Source organism: Schistocerca serialis, chromosome 5, assembly GCF_023864345.2.
Source record: "Schistocerca serialis cubense isolate TAMUIC-IGC-003099 chromosome 5, iqSchSeri2.2, whole genome shotgun sequence".
In the NCBI taxonomy this organism is placed as follows: domain Eukaryota; kingdom Metazoa; phylum Arthropoda; class Insecta; order Orthoptera; family Acrididae; genus Schistocerca; species Schistocerca serialis.
Window position 1 is genome coordinate 380,419,415 of NC_064642.1, and position 23,465 is coordinate 380,442,879.

Below are 23,465 nucleotides of genomic sequence, written 5' to 3' on the forward strand. Positions count from 1 at the left end.
GTTAATGTATTATGTAAGTGGCTGTTCAGTGATCAACTATTGCGCAATAGAGTGAATTAATTTACACTCACAGAAACGCGAGATTAAATTTCTTACACAGAAAAACACGCAGGAAATTCGATAAATATAGTACGCAGAAAACACAGAAAAAGATAAACACTTGACGTGCCACTCCGTAGACGCCTATTAGTCGAGAGTTGGATCCTGACTGATGAGCAACGGCACCATGAAGCCAGAGCGATTCGGCTTCAGGGATCACCACTCTACAACTCCTCCGCGTAGTAGAATATAACAGGCCACTACAACAGCGGCAGAGAAATGGAGGCCATAGTCTTGGACACTGAAAAACCTTTGATCGTCTCTGGCACAACAGCTGCATCTGCAAACTCAGCGACGCTGGTTTGCAGTTTGCAAGACGGACTCGTACGTTTCACACACTCATATCTCGAAACTTCTATTAGTGAGATACGAGTACGCCAAGGCAGCATCCCGAGGCCCCTCTTGTTTAATATCTGCATTAACGATATTCCAACGACACATAGAACGATAGTTGCCATCTACACAGATGACACCGTCATCCTAGCCAAAGATCACAAAACATTAGCTCAAGACCACAAACAGTCGAGAGTATGTTTGAGAAATGTTGTGGGGAAGGCTAACCAAAGACTGCGTTTTATTAGCAGGACACTTAGAAAATGTAACAGACCTACTAAGGAGACTGCCTACACTACGTTTGCCCGTCCTCTTTTAGAATACTGCTACGCGTTGTGGGATCCCTAGCAGGTACGACTGACGGAGCACATCGAAAAAGTTCAAAGAAAGGCAGCACGTTTTGTATTATCGCGAAATATGGGAGAGAGTGTCACAGAAATGATACAGAATTTGGGCTGGTCATCATTAAAAGAAAGGCGTTTTTCGTTGCGAGAGAATCTTCTAACGAAATTCCAATCACCAACTCTCTCCTCCGAATACAAAAATATTTTTTTGACGCCGACCTACATAGCGAGGAACGATCACCACGATAAAATAAGGGAAATCAGAGCTCGTACGGAAAGATATAGGTGTTCATTCTTTCCGCGCACTATGCGACATTGGAATAATAGAGAATTGTGAAGGTGGTTCGATGAACCGACTGCCAGGCACTTAAATGTGATTTGCAGAGTATCCGTGTAGATGTAGATAAATCGCATATTAAGGTAAACGTCGACAAGTGCGAGACCGAAACAACTGCACAAACACCAACGCTGTAGACAAGTAACTGTACACACACGCCCAATATGTTTCCGTGAAAAAGTCAGATATCTCGGTGTCCGGATGGATCGGATTACACGGGTGGGGGAGGGGGAGGGGACAATATACAACACGTCACCACTAAGACACACGTGAGTGTGAAAGAGCTGTACTCTATGCTCAACAGGCAAAGCACATTGAATAGGAGGATGTCGAGATCCATATACATGACACATTAAACCTCTGATAACATACGCAGTCCCAATCTGGGGATACGCAGCTCCAACACGTCTATGCTGCCTGCGGGTCATACAGAACAAGGTGTTAAGGATGATAAACAACGCACCGTGATTTACGTAATGAATTCTGCCTCGATATTTTCTTGGAGGTATTAAAAAAACTCGCAGCACGACCGTAAAGGAACACGAGAAACTCGGATAACCCCTTCACCCCGAATCTGGGAAACTACGATCATAACCAGGGGTTGGAGCCTAACCTTCAAGAAACATTTTTCCTAAAAGAAAATTAGCCACCTGGTGAAGGCTTAAAATGGTCACACAAACAATGCTACATCGGCGAACACATGTATTACAGCAAAACTGATCGGCGCTGCCAGCTGTACTCACAAAGCTAACTGAATTGGCTTAAGCAGTCAAGTCGGGCACACAAGATGCAAACATAACCCACACGATTCGACACAACGAGCGGCCAATTTTATAGTCAAATTTACCTCTCAGATGACGACTCGGTATGTTACAGATACGCTGGCGCTGCAGCTGGCCCAGGAGATTTCGTTGGAGACTAGCTAAAACGGTGATACCTCCCCACTAACGTTTCCTAAAACTCGAGCAAGAAATGTCGCTGCTGACAAAGATCCGACAATGGCCATACTATCCGGCCAGACTATTGCAGAGAATTTTTTTCCCTCGAGGCACTGTGCCGTGTCGGCACTGGCGCCGTTTGCGGATCGCGACTTCACCTCCGGCGGCCATCGGGTTCGTGTCCAACGCCGACAGAGGACGCGGCTATTCGCTGGCAGGAGTCTCGTTGGCGCACGCGATGTGGCGCGCGAGGCACGTAACGAGACGAGGAGGACGGTGAGACTGTGACACTCGACCTCAGTTACCGAGGCGTCTTGCACGAAATCGGACTGTTCATGTTTGTCAGCAACTGGGTTGAAACATGCATTGTGGATTATGTGCACAAGCTGTGATTATGTCCCAGAGGATAGGCAATTCCGCCGAGGATGCTAAGTGTCTCTGATATCGGCGATTGGCATTGGTCGTGGTATCATAGCAAACCACTTCCAGTGCTTACCGTGCGTCGAACGAAGGGCCTTGTGGATTACTGTGGAACTGACTACCTTTCAACATTGGCCCTGCAAGATATTAATTCAAGTTTGTTACAGGTGGCATTTTATTGCACTGTGCTGTTCCGCAAGCACTAAAGCAGATGTGTGTGAGAAAGTTATTATTGGCGGGAGAAGCAAGAAAAGAGGAAAGTTGTATGGAAATATTTGACTCCGCAGCAACACACTGATAGAAGGAAAGACACGTTGTTTTATTTCGTTAATAATTGTAGTATACTGTTTTTTATATATGTCTATTTGCAAGATTTATTTTTATACTTGTAAATAATAGATTTCAGCTATCAGTCGTCCTTTTGAAATTTTATTAGCAGATCTAGATTTCAGCTAGAAACTAGCCATTCTTGGTGCACTATCATTTTTGATCAATGCATGTAATGCCTGTTGGTCGGGCTTCATCCACAGTTCATTGGATATTCAATGATAGAAAAACCTTTCATTTAATAACGAACTGCAGATGTTCTTTCGTCCTCATAAGTGAACAATGTGTTCAAATGGAAGTGACGATTTGTCCTCATTATACGATTACCGAATCACTAGTCTTCAATATACACATTCCAGGCTGTACAAGTGATTCAACTCATCAGTGAATTTCGCAGACCTCCTGTCCCGTTCGTTGCCTTATACTTTGCATGAGGCTTGTATTTGGGTCATTTAGCGGGGAAGTGACTGAGTGAAGAAAATGCTGGACACCTGTTCTAGACGAGACGAGTTCAGTCTCCGTCGAAGGGAAACTGATCCCCAAACCTCTCTGCCAAACTGATCTCTCGGCCGATAGAACAGCCACTACCTGCCATAAGCCGCTACATCGAAGGAATGGTGAAGGGATAACACGCCCTCATAAAACGTAAGTCCAACTGGCCTGGCTTTTAGTGTCTCGTACGAGCCTCTTGCAGAGGTACGGGGAGACTGCAATGGTCTGCAACGCTGCATGGGACCAAGTGATCACCAATATAGTTTACAGAGCAGGAACAGTAGTTCCTTCTGACGGGGTTGGTACAAAGGTAGGTTTTTCCTGGAGAAAAGGTGAGAGTCCTCCCGGTGTCACAGTTGGCGGAAATCAGTGAGATTGGTTCAAATGTGTGTGAATTCCTAAGGGATCAAACTGCTGAGGTCATCGGTCCCTAGACTTACACACTACTTAAACCAAATTATGCTAAGAACAACACACACACCCATGCCCGAGGGAGGACTCGAACCTCCGGCTGGAGGGGCCGCGCAGTCCGTGACATGGCGCCTCAAACCGCGCGGCCTCTCTGCTCGACTAGTGAGATTTGTACGGCAACTGTTATTTTATCTCCGGACGTAGGCGGGACGACTGTAGTGCTGCAATGTAGAAGACAACCGGAAACCACCACATTTTGTTTCTCCATTACATGAAGTTCTCTACCAGTTTGTCACTATGACTTTTTTCGTGGTACAATATTTCGGCGGTACTTTCGCATTCGGGTCTGTGGGTAGGGGATACTTTGGCAGAGCTATCGGGCAAATAATATATAAGGCAGATTGTAGAAAATGTGGGATGAATCAACAATGCCACAATTAAAAGCATAGCTTGCGACTGAAATAAAGAATAAAATCAATCCTTAAATGACAATTACTTCAAACACCTTGTGATATCGTCACAAAGCGGTATTGTGTCCAAGACAGACTTTGATGAATTTCTAGATGAACTTAAGCGTCACGAGAGGCCATCTGGTCAAAGTAACCCTTTGACGGCGTGCACCATTTGTCTCACGCGGTTCCAAACTTAATACTCGAATTAATAACAAGTACTATCATTTTCAATTTCGGGGGAATAGTCCTCCGGCCTTTGACGATCTGTGTGTCATCTGTCTCCGACGAAACTATTCGTCACCCAACAATCTGTAATTCTTACTTTCTCCGGCCTCTGACGATCTGTGTGTCATCTGTCTCCGACGAAACTATTCGTCCCTAAACAAACTGTAATTCTTACTTCCTACTGACGACAAGAGTGTTTAATGATAAGTTTATATAGGCCGAGTACGCAAACTGGATAAATGATCGCAATGGCATGGTAGAGCGATTTGAGCGGCGCCTAAATCGAAAAGGTTTCCTGTATTGGCACCCATTCGGGACCTCTTCTTTACGTCGTCCCGTAAAAATGAAGTTCATAGGAGGATAAATAGGAGGCGTCATTGCTGCGATTGCGTCATGATCCGTTCAGCTGTATGTGACTATCGTCGACCGATCTGACAGAACTTGTAGCTACTAGACTCTAGAACTATACAGGGTGAACACTAATAAAATAGACAAACTTCAGGGACGGATTCCTAACTGGAAATGGAGGAGAAAAGGTCCCATGAACATGAGTCCGAAAATGGGCGGTGTGTGTGCAACGACAACAAATCGTCCCAGTACACAGAACAGAGCTCCATCGCATCTACGTCACAACAAATGTTCAAAGTGGCCTCCCTGGGATACAGTGGGTTGCATGTGATAGGGATAGTAGCAGTTGTCATGTAGGATACACATCATCGTACTTTGGCTTACACCACTTGCCTGGAACTTGTACTAAGTTCATCTCAATATCCCATAGAACCCGGTTCTCCAAATTTCGTGTCCGCACGGTCCGCCGTATATCTGCACGTTCATCTCTCTGGAAGAAACCATGATCACACAAACGCCCAAATAAGGCTCGAAATGTTTTGTGATGTGGTTGGTGTCTGTGAGGGTACCTGTTTTGGTATAGCCGTGCTGCCTCCCGACCGTTTCCATCTGTTTGGCCGTACACAAACACCATCTCGGCTTGTTTCCGACATGAATACCGGATCATTCTGCTGCTTACAATATTCTGCGTCATTCGTGCAGCCTGTAACACTCAACGAACACACGGCACGTGGTCAGAGAAACTGTCATTTGTCAGCGCCATGTATCGTGGCAACGATGCGTTTCGGGACACATTTCATAGGACCTTCGTTCCTCCTTTTGCTGACAGGAATCCTTCCCTGCAGTTTGTCGGTTTCTTAATGTTCACACTATATAAGGAAGTTTGCGGATGATGTAGAATGAAGTAAATATGCCACGATTGAAAGGACAGCAAGCGTCTGGAACGAAGCATCAAATCACCCTTTAGAGATGACGCGTTAATGATGATACATTCAGACGCCTTGTTGATATGTTCACGAAGTGAAACTGAGTCTGCTACAGAATCTCATAAATTTCTAGACGGGATTGAGCGTCACGAGAGAGCAGCTGTTCAAAGTAGTTCTTCTGAAGGCATGCACCCTTCTTCTTATGTGCCGCTCGCAGCAAGTATGTCAACACTCGAACTAAAAGCAAGTACTGTCATTTTCAAGTTGAAAAGAACAGTCTACCAGCGTCTGATGATCTGTGCTTTGTCTGTCTCCGACGAGACTATTTGTCCCCCAACTAACTTGAACTCTTTTTACTTACTGATGTACGGTTAATTCACAGAGATCGAGTACGCAAATTGGAGAAATGGTGATAATACACTGGTTGCTCAGTTCATTGCGATTGTCCCCAAATCCTCAGTGTCGTACTTTGAACATTAAGGGTTTCATGAGTACAAAATGTGGAATGGCAGTATGGTTGGGACGGCGCTTAAATCGAAAAGCTTCCTTTTATTGGTAACCATTCGGCACCTCTTCTTCACGTTGTGTCTTAAAAAGAAAATTCACCAGAGGATAAGTTGGAGGTATCATTGTAATGACTACGTCATAATCTGTGCAGCGGTATGTGGCTAGCGTCGGCCAGTCTGAGTGACCTGACTAGCTGCTAGACTCTAGTTTATAACACACAAGCCAACACTATGGGATCAGTTGGTCAGTCTGCAGATGTGAGAGCGGACATAAAAAACAATCTATTCCTATCTATGCAGGGGAGCAGGTATGACCAAATAATAACCGACCAGTTCTGCAAAAAGAGTCTGTTAGTATTGTACGAGTGCACTGGAAGCGTGCAATAAAACATCCTGGTGTGTAACGTGCACTAAGTGCGCCTGCCCGTGAGCGCGCTGAGTTTCACACAAAGGTCAACGTCATACTAAGGGGCACTTTCGGAACAGCCTACTTGAGACATGGTGAAGAGGTTCTGGATTTTATACCTCTCACTGATGCGTAGTTCAACGATCAAGAGCTACACACAACCGCTCCATGTCGTCCCCCATTAACTATACCCCTCTTATTTAATGTCCTTTATCAGAAAGAGTGGCGGATAAACAGCCTGTTTCTCTTGGAAAGGACCAAAGAACGAAGGACCCATGGTAGATAATGTCCTAATCAAGGAGAAGAATCGCAGTTACCAACCTCTCACATCTTATTGACACCAGCTGTTCCAGACTGAGTGGCTACCAAAGGGCAGCTGAGTGCCTACAGGCAAAGGTGACCAGGTATTGGCAAACAGCAGATGTGTGGGCTATCATCCAACCAAGCCGTAGTTTAAGCTAGCGTGCTGCACCTGCCACGCGCACGAGGGCAGTCTTAGCTAAGAAGCCACGCACACGCAGAAGGCGTGCAATGAAACATCCTGGTGTGTAACGTCCACTAAGTGCACCTGCCCAACGGCGAGCTGAGGGTCACCTAGGGGCAACCTCTTCCTAAACGGCACTTTCGGAACAGCCTGCTTGAGACATGGCGAAGTGGTTCTGGATTTAATACCTCTCATGGTGCATAGTTCAACGATCCAGCACTACACACAATCCTTCCATGTCGCCCCCCACAAACTAATTCCTAAGCAACTGATCACTGTCAGGCCGTGAGGACTACGAGATGATGACTACCTGTGTTCTCATCTGCTACCAATGGCGTCAATTGGATACGGTGATGACGGTCATTAGGTCTGCAGCCTTTCAGTCGTTAGCCCTCCTAACACTGAATCCGCTACTTGTTATTCAACTAGATTTCCAGTTGTCCTCCCGAAACTGAATGCTTCTGGTTCCAGTCATCTCCACCACGGGAAAATCACTGGCAATAACGGGTGTTCCTTACGGAAGTCGGACGCACTGACAGCCTATGTACGGAGGCAGGTCCTTCCCCGGTCTTCAGTGAAGGTAACTCGCACCACCAGTCTTCGAGTCGGCGAGCTCCACGCACGGAAATCGTCTACTTGCAGTCCTGGTGGGTTGAAGCCATGCAGAGCGCGCATGCTTTGGTGCTCTAGTAGCGGCGGCCGGCACAGACAACAGAGCTTGAGGCAGAGGCGGACAGCAGAAGAAGAGGAGGAAGAGCGCGCCGCTGAGGGAACCCACCCCACTCACCGTCCACCTCGGCGGCCTCCTGGCGCTCCGCCTCCTCGTCGCGGCCCCCGCGCTCCACCGCCGTCACCTCGGAGCCGCTGGCGTCCACGTCGCTGTCGTACAGCGAGTCCGAGCCCGCCGCCTCCTGACAGACACAATAGACACCAGTCAAACACTTGTCATACCATGTACGTGATACTACAGCGACGCTCACAGGAAACTGCTACGGGTTATGGGCATGGGACGGAAATCGGTAGATGTACACGTAGAGACAGACAAGTGATTACAATTTCAGAAAAACTGCATGATTTGTTCAAGAGGAAAAGCTTCAAAAATTGAGCAGCTCAACAACGCGCTTGTCCATCTCTTGCTCTTACGCAAATAGTTATTCGCCTTGGCATTGATTGATAGAGTTATGGGATGCACTCCTCAGGGCTGTCATGCCAAATTTCGTCCAATTGGCACGTTAGATCGTCAAAATCCCGATTTGCTTTGAGGACCCTGATCATAATGCTTCAGTTGGGGAGAGATCCGGTGATCTTGCTGATCAAGATAGATTTTGGCAAGCACGAAGATAGTCAGTAGAAACTCTCGCCGTTTGTTCTCGGACACTACCTTGCTGAAATTCAGCCCAGGTTGGCTTGCCATAAGGGGCAACAAAGTGGGGCGTAGAATATCGTCGGCGTACCGTTATGCTGTAAGGGTGCGGAGGATAATAACCAAAGGGGTCATGCTACGAAATGGACTCGCACTCCAGACTATCACACCAGTTTGTCGAGCCCTACGGTGGGCAATAGTCAGGTTGATATTCCACCACTGCCTGGGGCGTCTGCAGACACATCAGTGGTGCTCGTAGGCGCTCCGCTCTAAGGGAGACTCATCACTGAAGACAGTTCTACTCCAATTAATGAGATTCCATACTTAATGTGCCTGACACAACTGCAAAAGGACTTGCTGGTGTACAGAGGACAATGATAGCACAAAGGGCCCCGTGAGTCCAGCCTGTTAATGGTCCTTGTGGTCACTGAAACACCGGCTGCACGTTATATCGCTGATAATAATGAATCTGGGGTTCCGAGTGCCTCTCTGACGACTGTTCAGTCCTCACGTTCTGTCTCTCTAGGTCGACCACTCTCTTCTCGACGCTGTGTCTGTCCATGGTTGACCAATTCCTGCCAACATCCTCCCGAATAGTGGCATCCCCCATATTCAAATGTCGAGCGACTCGTTGATTACTTTAACCCCTTTCTTTGAGCCAACTACACGTCCTCTCTGATGCTGACATCTCCGTACAGTGTTTATGCAGGTGTCTGTGAGGCACAGATATTGTCCAACTGACTACAAGCAATGACATTCGCAAAGACTTTATGGCCTGGTATCAACATGTCCACTGTTTACTATTCTTGCCAGCTGTGCGGTGACATTACGCTGCAGCGTCACACATTGATCCATCGGCCGTCAGACTTTGCAATTTTGCATTTTCTGCCGACGCCTGTATGAATGTCAGTTTGTAACCATTTGTATAACCCTTCGCTGTGTGCTGTTGTTTGTCTTAAACTGTCTTTAAGTTGCAGGAGTTCATTTCGTCTGGTATCGGGTTTTTACTTTCACGTCGCGGTGTGGTATCGATAAGTTAAGTTTATGTTTTTCTGGTAGATAAAATTTCGGAAAAATCATAAATTTGCCCAGCTCTGTGGCCGAGGTAGATAACGCAAGCCTGTGCTGTGGCGCTCGATTAGGAGGTAAGCTGGTTCGAATCCTGGGGGTGGATGAAATTTTGCTGTCAATATGTCAGTATCTGGTGGGCTTACGGATGAGAGATAGGGGCGTAAAGCTCCTTATCACAAGACTATGCGACAGTGTAGCAGATTAAATTCTAAACCTCTCCGCAGTGTATCATTAAGTGAGAGCACGGTACTGTTTTAATCGTGATTCGTCCGTCGGATGAGGATGTTATGGCTGTCGTGCACTTGGTGCTATTCGTTGGGAATAGGTTATGTGGCGCCACTGGGTTTCATCCTTTCTCTTCTCTCGTCATCATCGTAAAACGTAAGACCACAGTATACACAAAAGAAAACCTTTTCCGACAAGGCGGTTGATCTTATCTCTTTGGGTCTCCCAGCCAACAATACAATATGATTTCACTTTTACTTATCATAAATTTAATTTTGAAGTCAATTTTGGATCAATGAGGTACAAGCGAGTGATCCTGTCGCTTCCATAAACAATTATTAGTTCTGCAAGATATGCAGGAGAGCTTCTGCGAAGTTTGGAATTGAAGCTGTGAGGATGGGCCGTGAGTCGTGCTTGGGTAGCAGAGCACTTGCCGCGAAAGGCAGAGGTCTCGAGTTCGAGTCTCGGTCCGGCACACAGTTCTAATGTGCCACGAAGTTTCAATTATTAGTAATATTTTTGTATTTATTTTTCCTAGTAAGAACATAAAATTAAAATATTTAAAAAATCAGTTTCTATAAGTTTAAATTATCGCGAAAAATATTTATAATTGCCTATCTTTGTACGTAAATCGTGTTGAGATTTTCGGCAGGCGTTGTAAAACATACGTATTGTAGCGAGCAGGGCTGAAGCTGTGGCTGAGCGTGCATAATGGAAGGATGTGGTAGCACGCAGTGTTATCTGTCTGAGAACTTGAGAATGAGTGGAAGTATTAGTGAAATCAGGTGTTGAAAATAATTTTAAAAATCGCCAGTTCCACGTGTAACATACAAATAGGAAAAATCAATGCATTTAATAGAAAGGCTATAATTAACAAACGGTGAGAGCATGATACAAGAAACGTAAAACCTACTTTTCGCTTTTGTATTGCATTGCACCCTACTAGTTACTTTGAAGTAAGCTGTAAATACAGTTAAAATCTTTATAGATTGAGTAGGCGAGAACAAACAAAGCAGGAACATTACAAGAGAAAGAATAAATGATTATCTATGTAGGTCATTCGAGGGTATGCAGGGTGCGAAACGCAGTACACAGAGGTGGCACCTCTGGTAACAAGACCTGCTCCAAACTAGCGAGACATCGAGTCGAATAGAGTTTAGATGACAGTGAATCATTCCATGCTGATTCTGCTGTGTGCCAGAGCTCGACAGCTATAGTGACTGATGTGTGGTGGCGTAGCAGTCTCTTCACAACCCATCTCGAGGTGTCTTTAATAAGTGAAAGATCTGAAGAACGTTCAGGATATGGCAACACATTCTCTATAGAGGTATGTCAATACAGCTCGTGCAACATGTGGTATTGCGTTGTTTTGTTGAAAGATAGTGTTACACAGACCTCGAAGACATGGCACAGCCACAGGCTTTAAAATGCTACAGTGACTGTTAAAGTTACCAGCTACGTGAACCGGAGGTGACTGGACTGTGTACCCGTTGGCACCTCAGCCCAATACGCTAGATGCCAAGCCCACGTGATAAAGACGAATGTTAGTTCTCCTTGGAACCTCCACACACCGATACATCTACCGTGACGCAGTACGCAGAATCTGGACTCTTCTGTAACACTACATAGTGTCCAGTGTTGTTGGGCGCACTACTATCAGCGAGTGCATGAAATGAAGCAGGAATAATGGCCGCTATGGTGATGTTCGTTGGCATTATAGGCATCGTCGTACTGTCCGTAGTGACACTTGTTTTATTTGAACCAAACCCATTTCTTGACTGAAGTGTGCCATTGGTTGGCGCTATTGCTGCCTATCCCAGTCATGTCGGAGATATCTCCGGGCCAAGATGACCTCTTGTACACTTTATTTGAAGAGCAGGCAGCGAAGGAAGGTGGATGTTCTGACCGAAGCTGCAGTATTATGTTTACGAGTCGCTTAATTGAAAATGGTGCAGAGAGCAGACTGTGGACTCTTGGGGAATGGTTGCTGTATCGTCGAACAATACTGTGTTCAGCTGCGTAGTGGTAAGGGGGTTCTGATTAATGTTTGCTGGTGTTACAGTGATACTCGGGTGCTTCCCGGACGGGAGCAAGTCTTTTCAGACTTTTCAGGAATCGGCGAGTGGGCGCTCTCGCGCGATGCTTATCAGGTCACCTTCGAACTGGATGATGTATTGATGATGGGACCCGGCTGGGAGGCTGTTTTACGGCAAGTTGTGATCTCGTAACACTATTTACTGTGTACGTTTGCCTTTATGCATCTTAGTCTAAAGGCTAATGCAGCCGTTGCAACTGTAATCAGAATAGTTTAATAATTATTTCTGATTTCTTTATGATACACCCCCATGAACCATGGACCTTACCGTTGGTGGGGAGGCTTGCGTGCCTCAGCAAATACAGATGACCGTACCGTAGGTGCAACCACAACGGAGGGGTATCTGTTGAGAGGCCAGGCAAACGTGTGGTTCCTGAAGAGGGGCAGCAGACTTTTCAGTAGTTGCAGGGGCAACAGTCTGGATGATTGACTGATCTGGCCTTGCAACACTAACCAATACGGCCTTGCTGTGCTGGTACTGCCAACGGCTGAAAACAAGGGGAAACTACAGCCGTAATTTTTCCCGAGGGCATGCAGCTTTACTGTATGGTTAAATGATGATGGCTTCCTCTTGGGTAAAATATTCCGGAGGTAAAATAGTCCCCCATTCGTATGTCCGGGCGGGGACTACTCAAGAGGACGTCGTTATCAGGAGAAAGAAAACTGGCGTTCTACGGATCGGAGCGTGGAATGTCAGATCCTTTAATAGGGCAGGTAGGTTAGAAGATTTAAAAAGGGAAATGGATAGGTTGAAGTTATATATAGTGGGAATTAGCGAAGTTCGGTGGCAGGAGGAACAAGACTTTTGGTCAGGTCAATACAGGGTTATAAATACAAAATCAAATAGGTGTAATGCAGGAGTAGGTTTAATAATGAATAAAAAATAGGAGTGCGGGTAAGCTACTACCAACAGCATAGTGAACGCATTATTGTGGCCAAGATAGACACGAAGCCCATGCCTACTACAGTATTACAAGTTTATATGCCAACTAGCTCTGCAGATGATGAAGAAATTGATCAAATGTATGATGAGATAAAAGAAATTATTCGGGTAGTGAAGGGAGACGAAAATTTAATAGTCATGGGTGACTGGAATTCGAGAGTAGGAAAAGGGAGAGATGGAAACATAGTGGGTGAATATGGATTGGGGGAGAGAAATGAAAGAGGAAGCCGTCTGGTAGAATTTTGCACAGAGCATAACTTAATCATAGCTAACACTTGGTTCAAGAATCATAAAAGAAGGCTGTATACATGGAAGAATCCTGGAGATACTAGAAGGTATCAGATAGATTATATAATGGTAAGATTGAGATTTAGGAACCAGGTTTTAAATTGTAAGACATTTCCAGGGGCAGATGTGGACTCTGACCACAATCTATTGGTTATGAATTGTAGATTAAAACTGAAGAAACTGCAAAAATGTGGGAATTTAAGGAGATGGGACCTGGATAAACTGAAAGAACCAGAGGTTGTACAGAGCTTCAGGGAGAGCATAAGGGAACAATTGACAGGAATGGAGTAAAGAAATACAGTAGAAGAAGAATGGGTAGCTCTGAGGGATGAAGTAGTGAAGGCAGCAGAGGATCAAGTAGGTAAAAAGACGAGGGCTAATAGAAATCCTTTGGTAACAGAAGAAATATTTAATGGATGAATGGAGAAAATACAAAAACGCAGTAAATGAAGCAGGCAAAAGGGAATACAAACGTCTCAAAAACGAGATCGACAGGAAGTGCAAAATGGCTAAGCAGGGATGGCTAGAAGACAAATGTAAGGATGTAGTGACTTATCTCACTAGGGGTAAGATAGATACTGCCCACAGGAAAATTAGAGAGACCTTTGGAGAAAAGAGAGCCACTTGCATGAATATCAAGAGCTCAGATGGAAACTCAGTTCTAAGCAAAGAAGGGAAAGCAGAAAGGTGGAAGGAGTATATAGAGGGTCTATACAAGGGCGGTATACTTGAAGACAATATTATGGAAATGGAAGAGGATGTAGATGAAGATGAAATGGGAAATACGATACTGCGTGAAAAGTTTGACAGAGCACTGAAAGACCTGAGTTGAAACAAGGCCCCGGGAGTAGACAACATTCCATTGGAACTACTGACGGCCTTGGGAGAGCCAGTCCTGACAAAACTCTACCATCTGGTGAGCAAGATGTATGAGACAGGCGAAATACCCTCAGACTTCAAGAAGAATATAATAATTCCAATCCCAAAGTAAGCAGGTGTTGACAGATGTGAAAATTACCGAATTATCAGTTTAATAGGTCACGGCTGCAAAGTACTAACGCGAATTCTTTACAGGCGGATGTAAAAACTGGTAGAAGCGGACTTCGGGGAAGATCAGTTTGGATTCCGTAGAAATGTTGGAACACGTGAGGCAATACTGACCCTACGACTTATCTTAGAAGCTAGACTAAGAAAAGGCAAACCTACGTTTCTAGCATTTGTAGACTTGGAGAAAGCTTTTGACAATATTGACTGGAATGGTCTCTTTCAAATTCTGAAGGTGGCAGGGGTAAAATACAGGGGGCGAAAGGCTATTTACAATTTGTACAGAAACCAGATGGCAGTTATAAGAGTCGAGGGATATGAAACGGAAGCAGTGGTTGGGAAGGGAGTGAGACAGGGTTGTTGCCACTCCCCGATGTTATTCAATCTGTATATTGAGCAAGCAGTAAAGGAAACAAAAGATAAATTCGGAGTAGGTATTAAAGTCCATGGACAAGAAATAAAAACGTTGAGGTTCGCTGATGACATTGTAATTCCCTTCAGAGACAGCAAAGGACTTGGAACAGCAGTTGAACGGAATGGACAGTGTCTTGAAAGGAGGATATAAGATGAACATCAACAAAAGCAAAACGAGGATAATGGAATGTAGTCGAATTAAGTCGGGTGATGGTGAGGGAATTAGATTAGGAAATGAGACACTTAAAGTAGTAAAGGAGTTCTGCTATTTGGGGAGCAAAATAACTGATGATGTTCGAAGTAGAGAGGATATAAAATGTGGTCTGGCAATGGCAAGGAAAGCGTTTCTGAAGAAGATAAATTTGTTAACATCGAGTATAGATTTAAGTGTCACGAAGTCGTTTCTGAAGTAATCGTATGGAGCGTAGCCATGTATGGAAGTGAAACATGGACGATAAATAGTTTGGACAAGAAGAGAATAGAAGCTTTCGAAATGTGGTGCTACAGAAGAATGCTGAAGATTAGATGGGTAGATCACATAACTAGTGAGGAGGTATTGAATAGAATTGGGGAGAAGAGGAGTTTGTGGCACAACTTGACAAGAAGAAGGGACCGGTTGGTAGGACATGTTCTGAGGCATCAAGGGATCACAGATTTAGCATTGGAGGGCAGCGTGGAGGGTAAAAATCGTAGAGGGAGACCAAGAGATGAATACACTAAGCAGATTCAGAAGGATGTAGGTTTCAGTAAGCACTGGGAGATGAAGAAGCTTGCACAGGATAGAGTAGCACGGAGAGCTGCATCAAACCAGTCTCAGGACTGAAGACAACAACAACAACAACAACAACACAAGGATTACGGTTGTTCGTCCCAGCTGTTTTTAAGAATATTGTGGTGCTTGTCTTGTTCAATATTACTGAAATATTTTTAAATCTTTAAGGCAACAATTACAATTGTATTCTATGATTTGTACTGTCACTGCTTTTCAAGTAACCGTAAGGCTTGTGTTAAGGCTGTTGTTTCGCTGTATATATTTTGAGACGGGAATAGAAGTTTTGCATATCTCTCTGGTGCTTATAACAATTTATCTGAACTATTGCGCCTCACCTTAAAGATTATTGCTGTCACTATCCTGTCGCTCAGTCTCTTGCTTATGTATGATATGCCATTATCGTGTGCCTAAAGTATACATGTTCCAGAAAACTAACTGCGTTGTGTTGAGTGTTATACTGTGTAGCTGGTTTATGTTGTAGTGAAAGCGGACGTCGGTAATCACGCCGGTCGTTAAGAGATTTTCAGCATATGTGGAATGTATGACGTAAAGAGTGCTGTGATTTCAACAGATCAAATTGCTTTCCAGCCAGTCTGTCGTTTTTTGTAAAATTTGTTATTATTGTACTGAATGATTTTTGTATTTTATTAACAGAAGTGAACAGACTTTAGCTAATATTGTTTTGTAATTTTGTGCAATGTTTTGTGCTTCTTGGTTTGAAGCTTGCGTAGGCACACTACTGTAACATTTGAGGAAATTGTTTTAAAATAGTTGAGAAATTATGAGAGTTTGGGCAAGAAATCCGTTCTTAGAGATACTGGCCAGTACCTGTGAATCGTACTGTTGCAGTGATGTTAAGAAGTTCCTGGCTAATATTTTGTAAGTAACAATTTTCTATTTGAAGACTATACAGGTGTGTCAATTTTGGAGCGATATTTGTTTTTGAAATGAATAAAGTATCTTATACGCATGGTAAATGAAATGGATCCCATAACTGAACCTTTGGTTATAATTCTATCCTAAAGTTGCAATCAGCCACGGAAATTTAGGTAGGATCCTTAAATTAACTAATGGCACAGAAGGTATGTTTCATGCCTGAACGATTCTACAAGTCTGACCGAACATGTCAGTCCTCTCGGGCACTAATTATGTTGCGCCGTTGAGATTTTACACGGCGTTAATTACGACTCTCCTGAACCCATCCATTCCATATTGGCACAAAACAAGCAAACAACATTCAAAACTGCTTTATGAATGAGAAACCACCTAGTAATTTTTCCTTACGCACAAAGTGTTGATGACTTTACTCCTACCCACTTCGTGTGTTTGTGGTAAAATGATAATGATTTGTATGTGTGTAGTACACTTGTTGGCAATTGAATGTGCTGCCTTCATGGTGTTACAATTCTACTAGCAAGCAATGCACTTTTTCCAATCTTAGATAGGCTCATTCATATGAAAATAATAATAATAATAATAATAATAATATTAGTTTATGCTCACCATGAAGTCTCACATTGTTGTGGCTGGGATGTACATTACATTTGGGCATTGCGAGTGGTCACCACCCATTTGCTATGAGGTTAACGCTGAAAACTGAGGTGGCTATGTGTGTCCTGTGGTAAGGACACATGTATTGACGTCTCCCTCGTATCTGCGTCTTTTGGAGATTATTTTTTGTAACAGAAGCTATGTTTTTCTATCTTCATCGAAGTTGTTCACTTCAGGTGTATTGAAAAGCTGGTTACGCTTTGCTTCATCTCGATAATGGTATACTGATAGAAACCGGTAGCACTGAGCATAAAAATAAACAACTGTTGTTCATCTACAATGACGTTTCATAAATGAGGAAATGTTCAGAGAAAGGGAAATCTCAAAGAATCAGAACTGAAGTTTAGTTGTTATGTATTTTTTGTCTTTGGGCATAATCACCTATACAGAAAGTGCGTGGGTGGAGCAGGGGAACTGCACAAAAAAATCCAAGTCCCGGGAGAGGTGTAGTACTGCCAGAGCTAACTGCGGACCGAAGTTTTACGTCTCTGGTTGGGAACTGACCGTTAGACTTTCGGTAAACATAAGAAAAATAATTAAAAAAAAGATTTTACAAGTCAGTGAGCCGTGGTAAAAAATTTTCTGTTTTAAAGAGCGCGCCGCAACGCGTTGTGTGAAGCAGTCGCCCTCCGTTTCTGGCGGTGGCGCCGCTGTGGTAAGCGCAGCTTTGGGGTCTCCCTCTGGTGGGAAAGCGGAAAGGTTGCCTGTTCACGTGCATTTAAGGGGCGCTATGAGCTCGGTAATGCAGAGTCGGTCAGTCGAGGCGAGTTGAGTCAGTTGGTCAGCCGGCTCAGTGTGGGGCAGTCAGTGTCTGTCTGTCGTCGGAGTGCGAGTATTTCTGTCGTTTGGATCAAACTTTAAGCCAGAAAATAAGAGTCTTGCCACTCCGCCAGTAACAGAACACAGCGAGTGGTCGCCCGGTCGGGGCTGAGGTCCTGCATCTGTGTCTGCGCATTGGGCTGCCAGTCTGCTCGAGTTGCTCGGGCAACGGTCATTGGCCGTTGGATCGGTCGGTTGGTCGGTCGTGCACTGAGACACGAGACGCCTTGTCCGCCTTGAGCATCGGCGCATGTGAGGTCCCCACGTGAGTCCAGTGTGCAGCGCCGTATAGAAAGGGTTAGTGGCTTCCCGGTTCACAAGAGAGCAGCAGGAGCGGAACCACGACATCGGGCTGGCCGGGGCGAGCTGCGACGCCGTGAGACGGGAGGTCGGCGCGCCTTCCTGCGTCCGTTGAAGCGGCTGGCAGCGGACGGTTCGGGAGAGCGATTTGGACGTGTTGCGCCAGGTCTTCGCCAGCAATCGCAGTTTATTAGAAGTTAAGTGATTGGAGATATGTTGTTTCATTTACTTGTTAAGTTCTACTTGTTTTCGTCGTGAGATCACCAGCCGCTTTGTTTTGGGGTCGTCCCACCATTCTTCTCCGTTTGCCCACCCGCGGGAAGGTGGTTATTGTGAATTGGGTGGTTCGTTTTTCCTCGTGGAATTGGGGAGGTTTAGAGCAATCTGTGCTTCGGGTTGTTTAGTAACCCCGCCCCTGTCAATCTGCCACACGTTAATAGCTGCCTCTGTCATGTTTGTCGGATTCGGTGTTAACGAATTTATAGAATTAAGGTAAGGGCCGAATTCCTGAAATATGTTTTTATCTTGCCTATTATCTTGCGAGGCGATATATGTTTAATATAGAGCATGTTGTACACTTTATGTAAGTCTGAATTTCATGGGTTTTATTTTAATAGTCATTTTTATAAAGTTGCCACCCTTCCACCGTAAAAGCCCTTTTAAAAACAAATTACACTTTTGGTGGAAAATAAGTTCTTCGTGTGAGTGTTTGTACCATTTCCATCCCTCTTATGGGGTGCATAGTTAATGTGTTTGTGTGAGTTGTTAAAAATTTTAGTTTAAAGTAATCTGGTGTGTTGCAGATTTGCACCAATGTAGTTTTTCAGAGGTCGTTGTGAGCGGTCGTGACTACGGCCATGTTGAAAGGGAGTGGAAGCTTCTCAGCCCGAAGGCTATTACTGTACAAAAAAAACTGAATCTGCATAATTGTAACTTGATATTTAGAGGGTGCTTTTCTGCTTATAAATTTTAAACATGTTTTTGAAGAGGCTTTTATGAATAAAATTTCCATTGGTTGAAATTTAATTTGTTCCATCTACTTCCACGCTCACATAGTGTGTTAACGTTCTTTATGAATCCCAAGTAAATAAAGTAAATTCTTTAAGAAAAGATTTTGAAAGTAAATTTTCACGGTTCAGTTAGGATCTCTCTTTTTCACCTAAAGGTGCAGGAAATATGAACAACTGCCGTCTGTTCGACGTTTGATTGGGGCGGTGCTGAGTGCTGTTTCTTCTACTTTGCCCGAGTGAGAACGCCCTGCTTGAAAGGCTTTGCTCAGTGTTCCTAAGCCTAGAAGACTGCTGGATTGTGAGTTTGAATAAGTGCAAAGTCAGCAACCACGTGCTTACAACGATCCTGATAACATCAGTTTCGCTGAAAAGACGTCAGCAATAGAGCCCCGTTGTTTAAGGTAACAGCCGGGCAGCCAGGGTGATGCGACTGTAGTCGGTGCGAACAACACAACGACCGCTTGCGTTTCTACTGTTTGTTCATCCGTATGAATTCGCACTTCCTTGTTTCGCCTTTGAATTTCTTCCACATAAACACTGGCGGCTGTGGTAACAGGTCACGGGAACACAGTTTTTTCGGAGTGCATGTGATTAATGAAAAAACAGCCTGCAGTTTCAGAAATATCGGGTACCATAGACAGCAGAGCACTCACCCCTTGTCCCGAGCCGCCGTCCGTCCGCATGGAGAGCGAGCTGGCGGAGCGGGGCATGTCCTGCACGCTCAGGCTGTCAGCCTCCTGCAGCCACTCGTCCACGTTCACTGCCACACAAATACACACAAAACAAAGACATAAACACCGATTACTCTCTCCCTCTGCAACACAAAAAGAATTCTTAAGCATTTCGCCCTCATTCTAAAAGCTACAGTTAGCCGTCCTATCACGGGACGTGAAAACGAACGTGGGCAAGGAGCTGGTGACGTCACAGCGTGGAATTCCAAGTTATACTATGCTTCGAAGCGTGAAGTAAAGAATCTCGCATGTTAGATTTTTGACTCCTGGAGAGGAAAGTGGCCAATGAGATGCGACACCGTTTTACGTCATAAGCAGAATGTAGGAGCCCTCGTATCCTATGGCATTAAACATCGCATTTGGAGCATTTTTTCTCATAGAGTCCGTGGTACTAGAGTAAGATGTTTCAAAGCGCCAGCAAATAGAGGACCTCTCGAAAACGTGTCGTTGTAGCTACGATTTGATGTAATAAAATTACAAGAAAAAATACATCCGTAGGTGTTGTTGTTGTTGTTGTTGTTGTTGTTGTGGTCTTCAGTCCAGAGACTGGTTTGATGCATCTCTCCGTGCTACTCTATCCTGTGCAAGCTTCTTCACCTCCCAGTACCTACTGCAGCCTACATCATTCTGAATCTGCTTAGTGTATTCATCTCTTGCACTCCCTCTACGATTTTTACGCTCAAAGCTGCCCTCCAGTACTAAATTGGTGATCCCTTGACACCTCAGAACATGTCCTACCAACCGATCCCTTCTAGTCAAGTTGTGCCACAAACTCCTCTTCTCCCCAATTCTATTCAATACCTCCTCCTTAGATATGTGATCTACCCATCTAATCTTCAGCATTCTTCTGTAGCACCACATTTCGAAAGCTTCTATTTTCTTCTTCTCTAAACTATTTATCGTCCATGTTTCACTTCCATACATGGCTACACTCCATACAAATACTTTCAGAAACGACTTCCTGAAACTTAAATCTATACTCGATGTCAACAAATTTCTCTTCTTCAGAAACGCTTTCCTTGACATTGCCAGTCCGTACTTTATATCCTCTCTACTTCGACCATGATCAGTTATTTTGCTCCCCAAATAGCAAAACTCCTTTACTACTTTAAGTGTCTCATTTCCTAATCTAATTCCCTCAGAATCACCCGATTTAGTTCGACTACATTCCATTATCCTCGTTTTGCTTTTGTTGATGTTCATCTTATACCCTCCATTCAAGACACTGTCCATTCCGTTCAACTGCTCTTGCAAGTCCTTTGCTGTCTATGACAGAATTACAATGTCGCGGCGAACCTCAAAGTATTTATTTCTTCTCCATAGATTTTAATGCCTATTCAGAACTTTTCTTTTGTTTCCTTTGCTGCTTGCTCAATATACAGATTGAATAGCATGTCTCACTCCCTTCCCAATCACTGCTTCCCTTTCACGTCCCTCGATCGGTAGATAAAATATATATACAGGGTGGTCCATTGATAGTGACCGGGCCAAATATCTTACGAAATGAGCATCAAACGAAATAGCTACAAAGAACGAAACTCGTCTACCATGAAGGGGGAAACCAGATGGCGCTATGGTTGGCCCCCCCGATGGCATTGCCATAGGTCAAACTTACATCAACTGCGTTTTTTAAAATACGAACCCCCATTTTTTATTAGATATTCGTGTAGTACGTAAAGAAATATGAATGCTTTAGTTGGACCACTTTTTTCGCTTTCTGATAGATGGCGCTGTAGTAGTCACAAACGTATAAGTACGTGGTATCACGTAGCATTCCGCCAGTGCGGACGGTATTTGCTTCGTGATACATAACCCGTGTTAAAATGGACCATTTACCAATTGCGGAAAAGGTCGATATCGTGTTGATGTATGGCTATTGTGATCAAAATGCCCAACGGGCGTGTGCTATGTATGCTGCTCGGTATCCTGGACGACATCATCCAAGTGTCCGAGCCGTTCGCAGAATAGGTACGTTATTTAAGGAAACAAGAAGTGTTCAGCCACATGTGAAACGTCAACCATGACCTGCAACAAATGATGATGCCAAAGTAGGTGTTTTAGCTGCTGTCGCGGATAATCCGCACATCAGTAGCAGACAAATTGCGCGAGAATCGGGAATGTCAAAAACGTCGGTGTTGAGAATGCTATATCAACATCGATTGCACCCGTACCATATTTCTATGCACCAGGAATTGCATGGCGACGACTTTGAACGTCGTGTACAGTTCTGCCCCTGGGCACAAGAGAAATTATGGGACGATGACAGATTTTTTGCACGTGTTCTACTTAGCGACGGAGCGTCATTCACCAACAGCGGTAACGTAAACCGGCATAATATGCACTATTGGGCAACGGAAAATCCACGATGGCTGCGACAAGTGGAATATCAGCGACCTTGGCGGGTTAATATATGGTGCGGCATTATGGGAGGATAATTGGCCCCCATTTTATCTTTGGCAGTCTAAATGGTGCAATGTATGCCGATATCCTACGTAATGTTCTACCGATGTTTCTACAAGATGTTTCACTGCATGACAGAATGGCGTTTTACTTCCAACATGATGGGTGTGCGGCACATAGCTCGCGTGCGGTTGAAGCGGTATTGAATAGCATATTTCATGACAGGTGGACTGGCCTTCGAAGCACCATACCATGGCCCGCACGTTCACCGGATTTGACGTCCCCGGATTTCTTTCTGTGGGGAAAGTTAAAGGGTATTTGCTATCGTGATCCACCGACAACGCCTGACAACATGCGTCATCACATTGTTAATGCATGTGCGAACATTACGGAAGGCGAAACTATTCGCTGTTGAGAGTACTGTCGTTACACGTATTTCCAAATGCATTGACAGATATCATTTTGAGTATTTATTACATTAATGTGGTATTTATAGGTAATCACGATGTAACAGCATGCGTTATCAGAAATGATAAGTTCGTACAGCTTGGTATTATATTGGAACAACCGCAATAAAATGTTCAAAAGTACCTACGTTTTGTATTGTAATTTAAAAAACCTACCTGTGACCAACTGTTCGTCTAAAATTGTGAGCCATATGTTTGTGACTATTACAGCACCATATATCAAAAAGCAAAAAAAGTGGTCCAACTAAAACATTCATACTTCTTTACGTACTCCACGAATATGTAATAAAATGGGAGTTCCTGTTTTAAAAAACCGAGTTGATATCCGTTTGACCTATGGCAGCGCCATCTAGCGGGCCAACCATAGCACCATCTGGTTTCCCCCTTCAAGCTAGACAAGTTTTGTTTTTTTTGTAGTTTTTTTCGATTGACGCTTATTTCGTGAGGTATTTGGCCCGATCACGATCAATGGACCACCCTATATATATATATCGGTAGGTAACGGCTACGTTAGTTGATATATTTGGTGTTGTATTAGGTTCGTGTATTAGTTCATGGCTTCTTTGTTTTGCTTGTTGATATGCCTGTTTTTTTTTTAACGGCTGTCATTTTTCAATGTAGTTCACTGTTGCTATATTTTATCATTTGGAAATAACGAATGGAGCTATGGACACTAGAAGATGGATTGCCACATGGAGAAATTGGAACACATCTGTCTCGTTCTTCTGTTTTAGTTCAAGAGAGGGTGACAACAGCGGAGGCAGCCAGAAACATTTGCGTCGTGTATGGGGATAATGCCATTGGAGAAGGCAGGGCAAGAAAATAGTTTTCTCGTTTGAAGGAGGATCTTTTCGAAATTAATGACAGTCCACGTTCAGGAAGACCTTCGGGGTTTGATGAAGATCGTTTAAACAGATTAACACA

The 23,465-nt window shown here is 44.2% G+C and overlaps 1 protein-coding gene across 1 annotated transcript in view; it reads right to left on the minus strand.

Moving 5' to 3' along the window:
* LOC126481954 (protein nervous wreck) overlaps positions 1–23,465 on the minus strand; it is a 724,156-nt gene that overhangs the window by 90,956 nt on the left and 609,735 nt on the right. The window contains exons 13-14 of the mRNA XM_050105913.1: positions 19,597–19,703; positions 7,836–7,959 (exon numbers count right to left, since the gene is read on the minus strand). Of these exons, the coding sequence (XP_049961870.1) occupies positions 7,836–7,959; positions 19,597–19,703 (231 nt within the window). The remainder of the gene's footprint in view (positions 1–7,835; positions 7,960–19,596; positions 19,704–23,465) is intronic.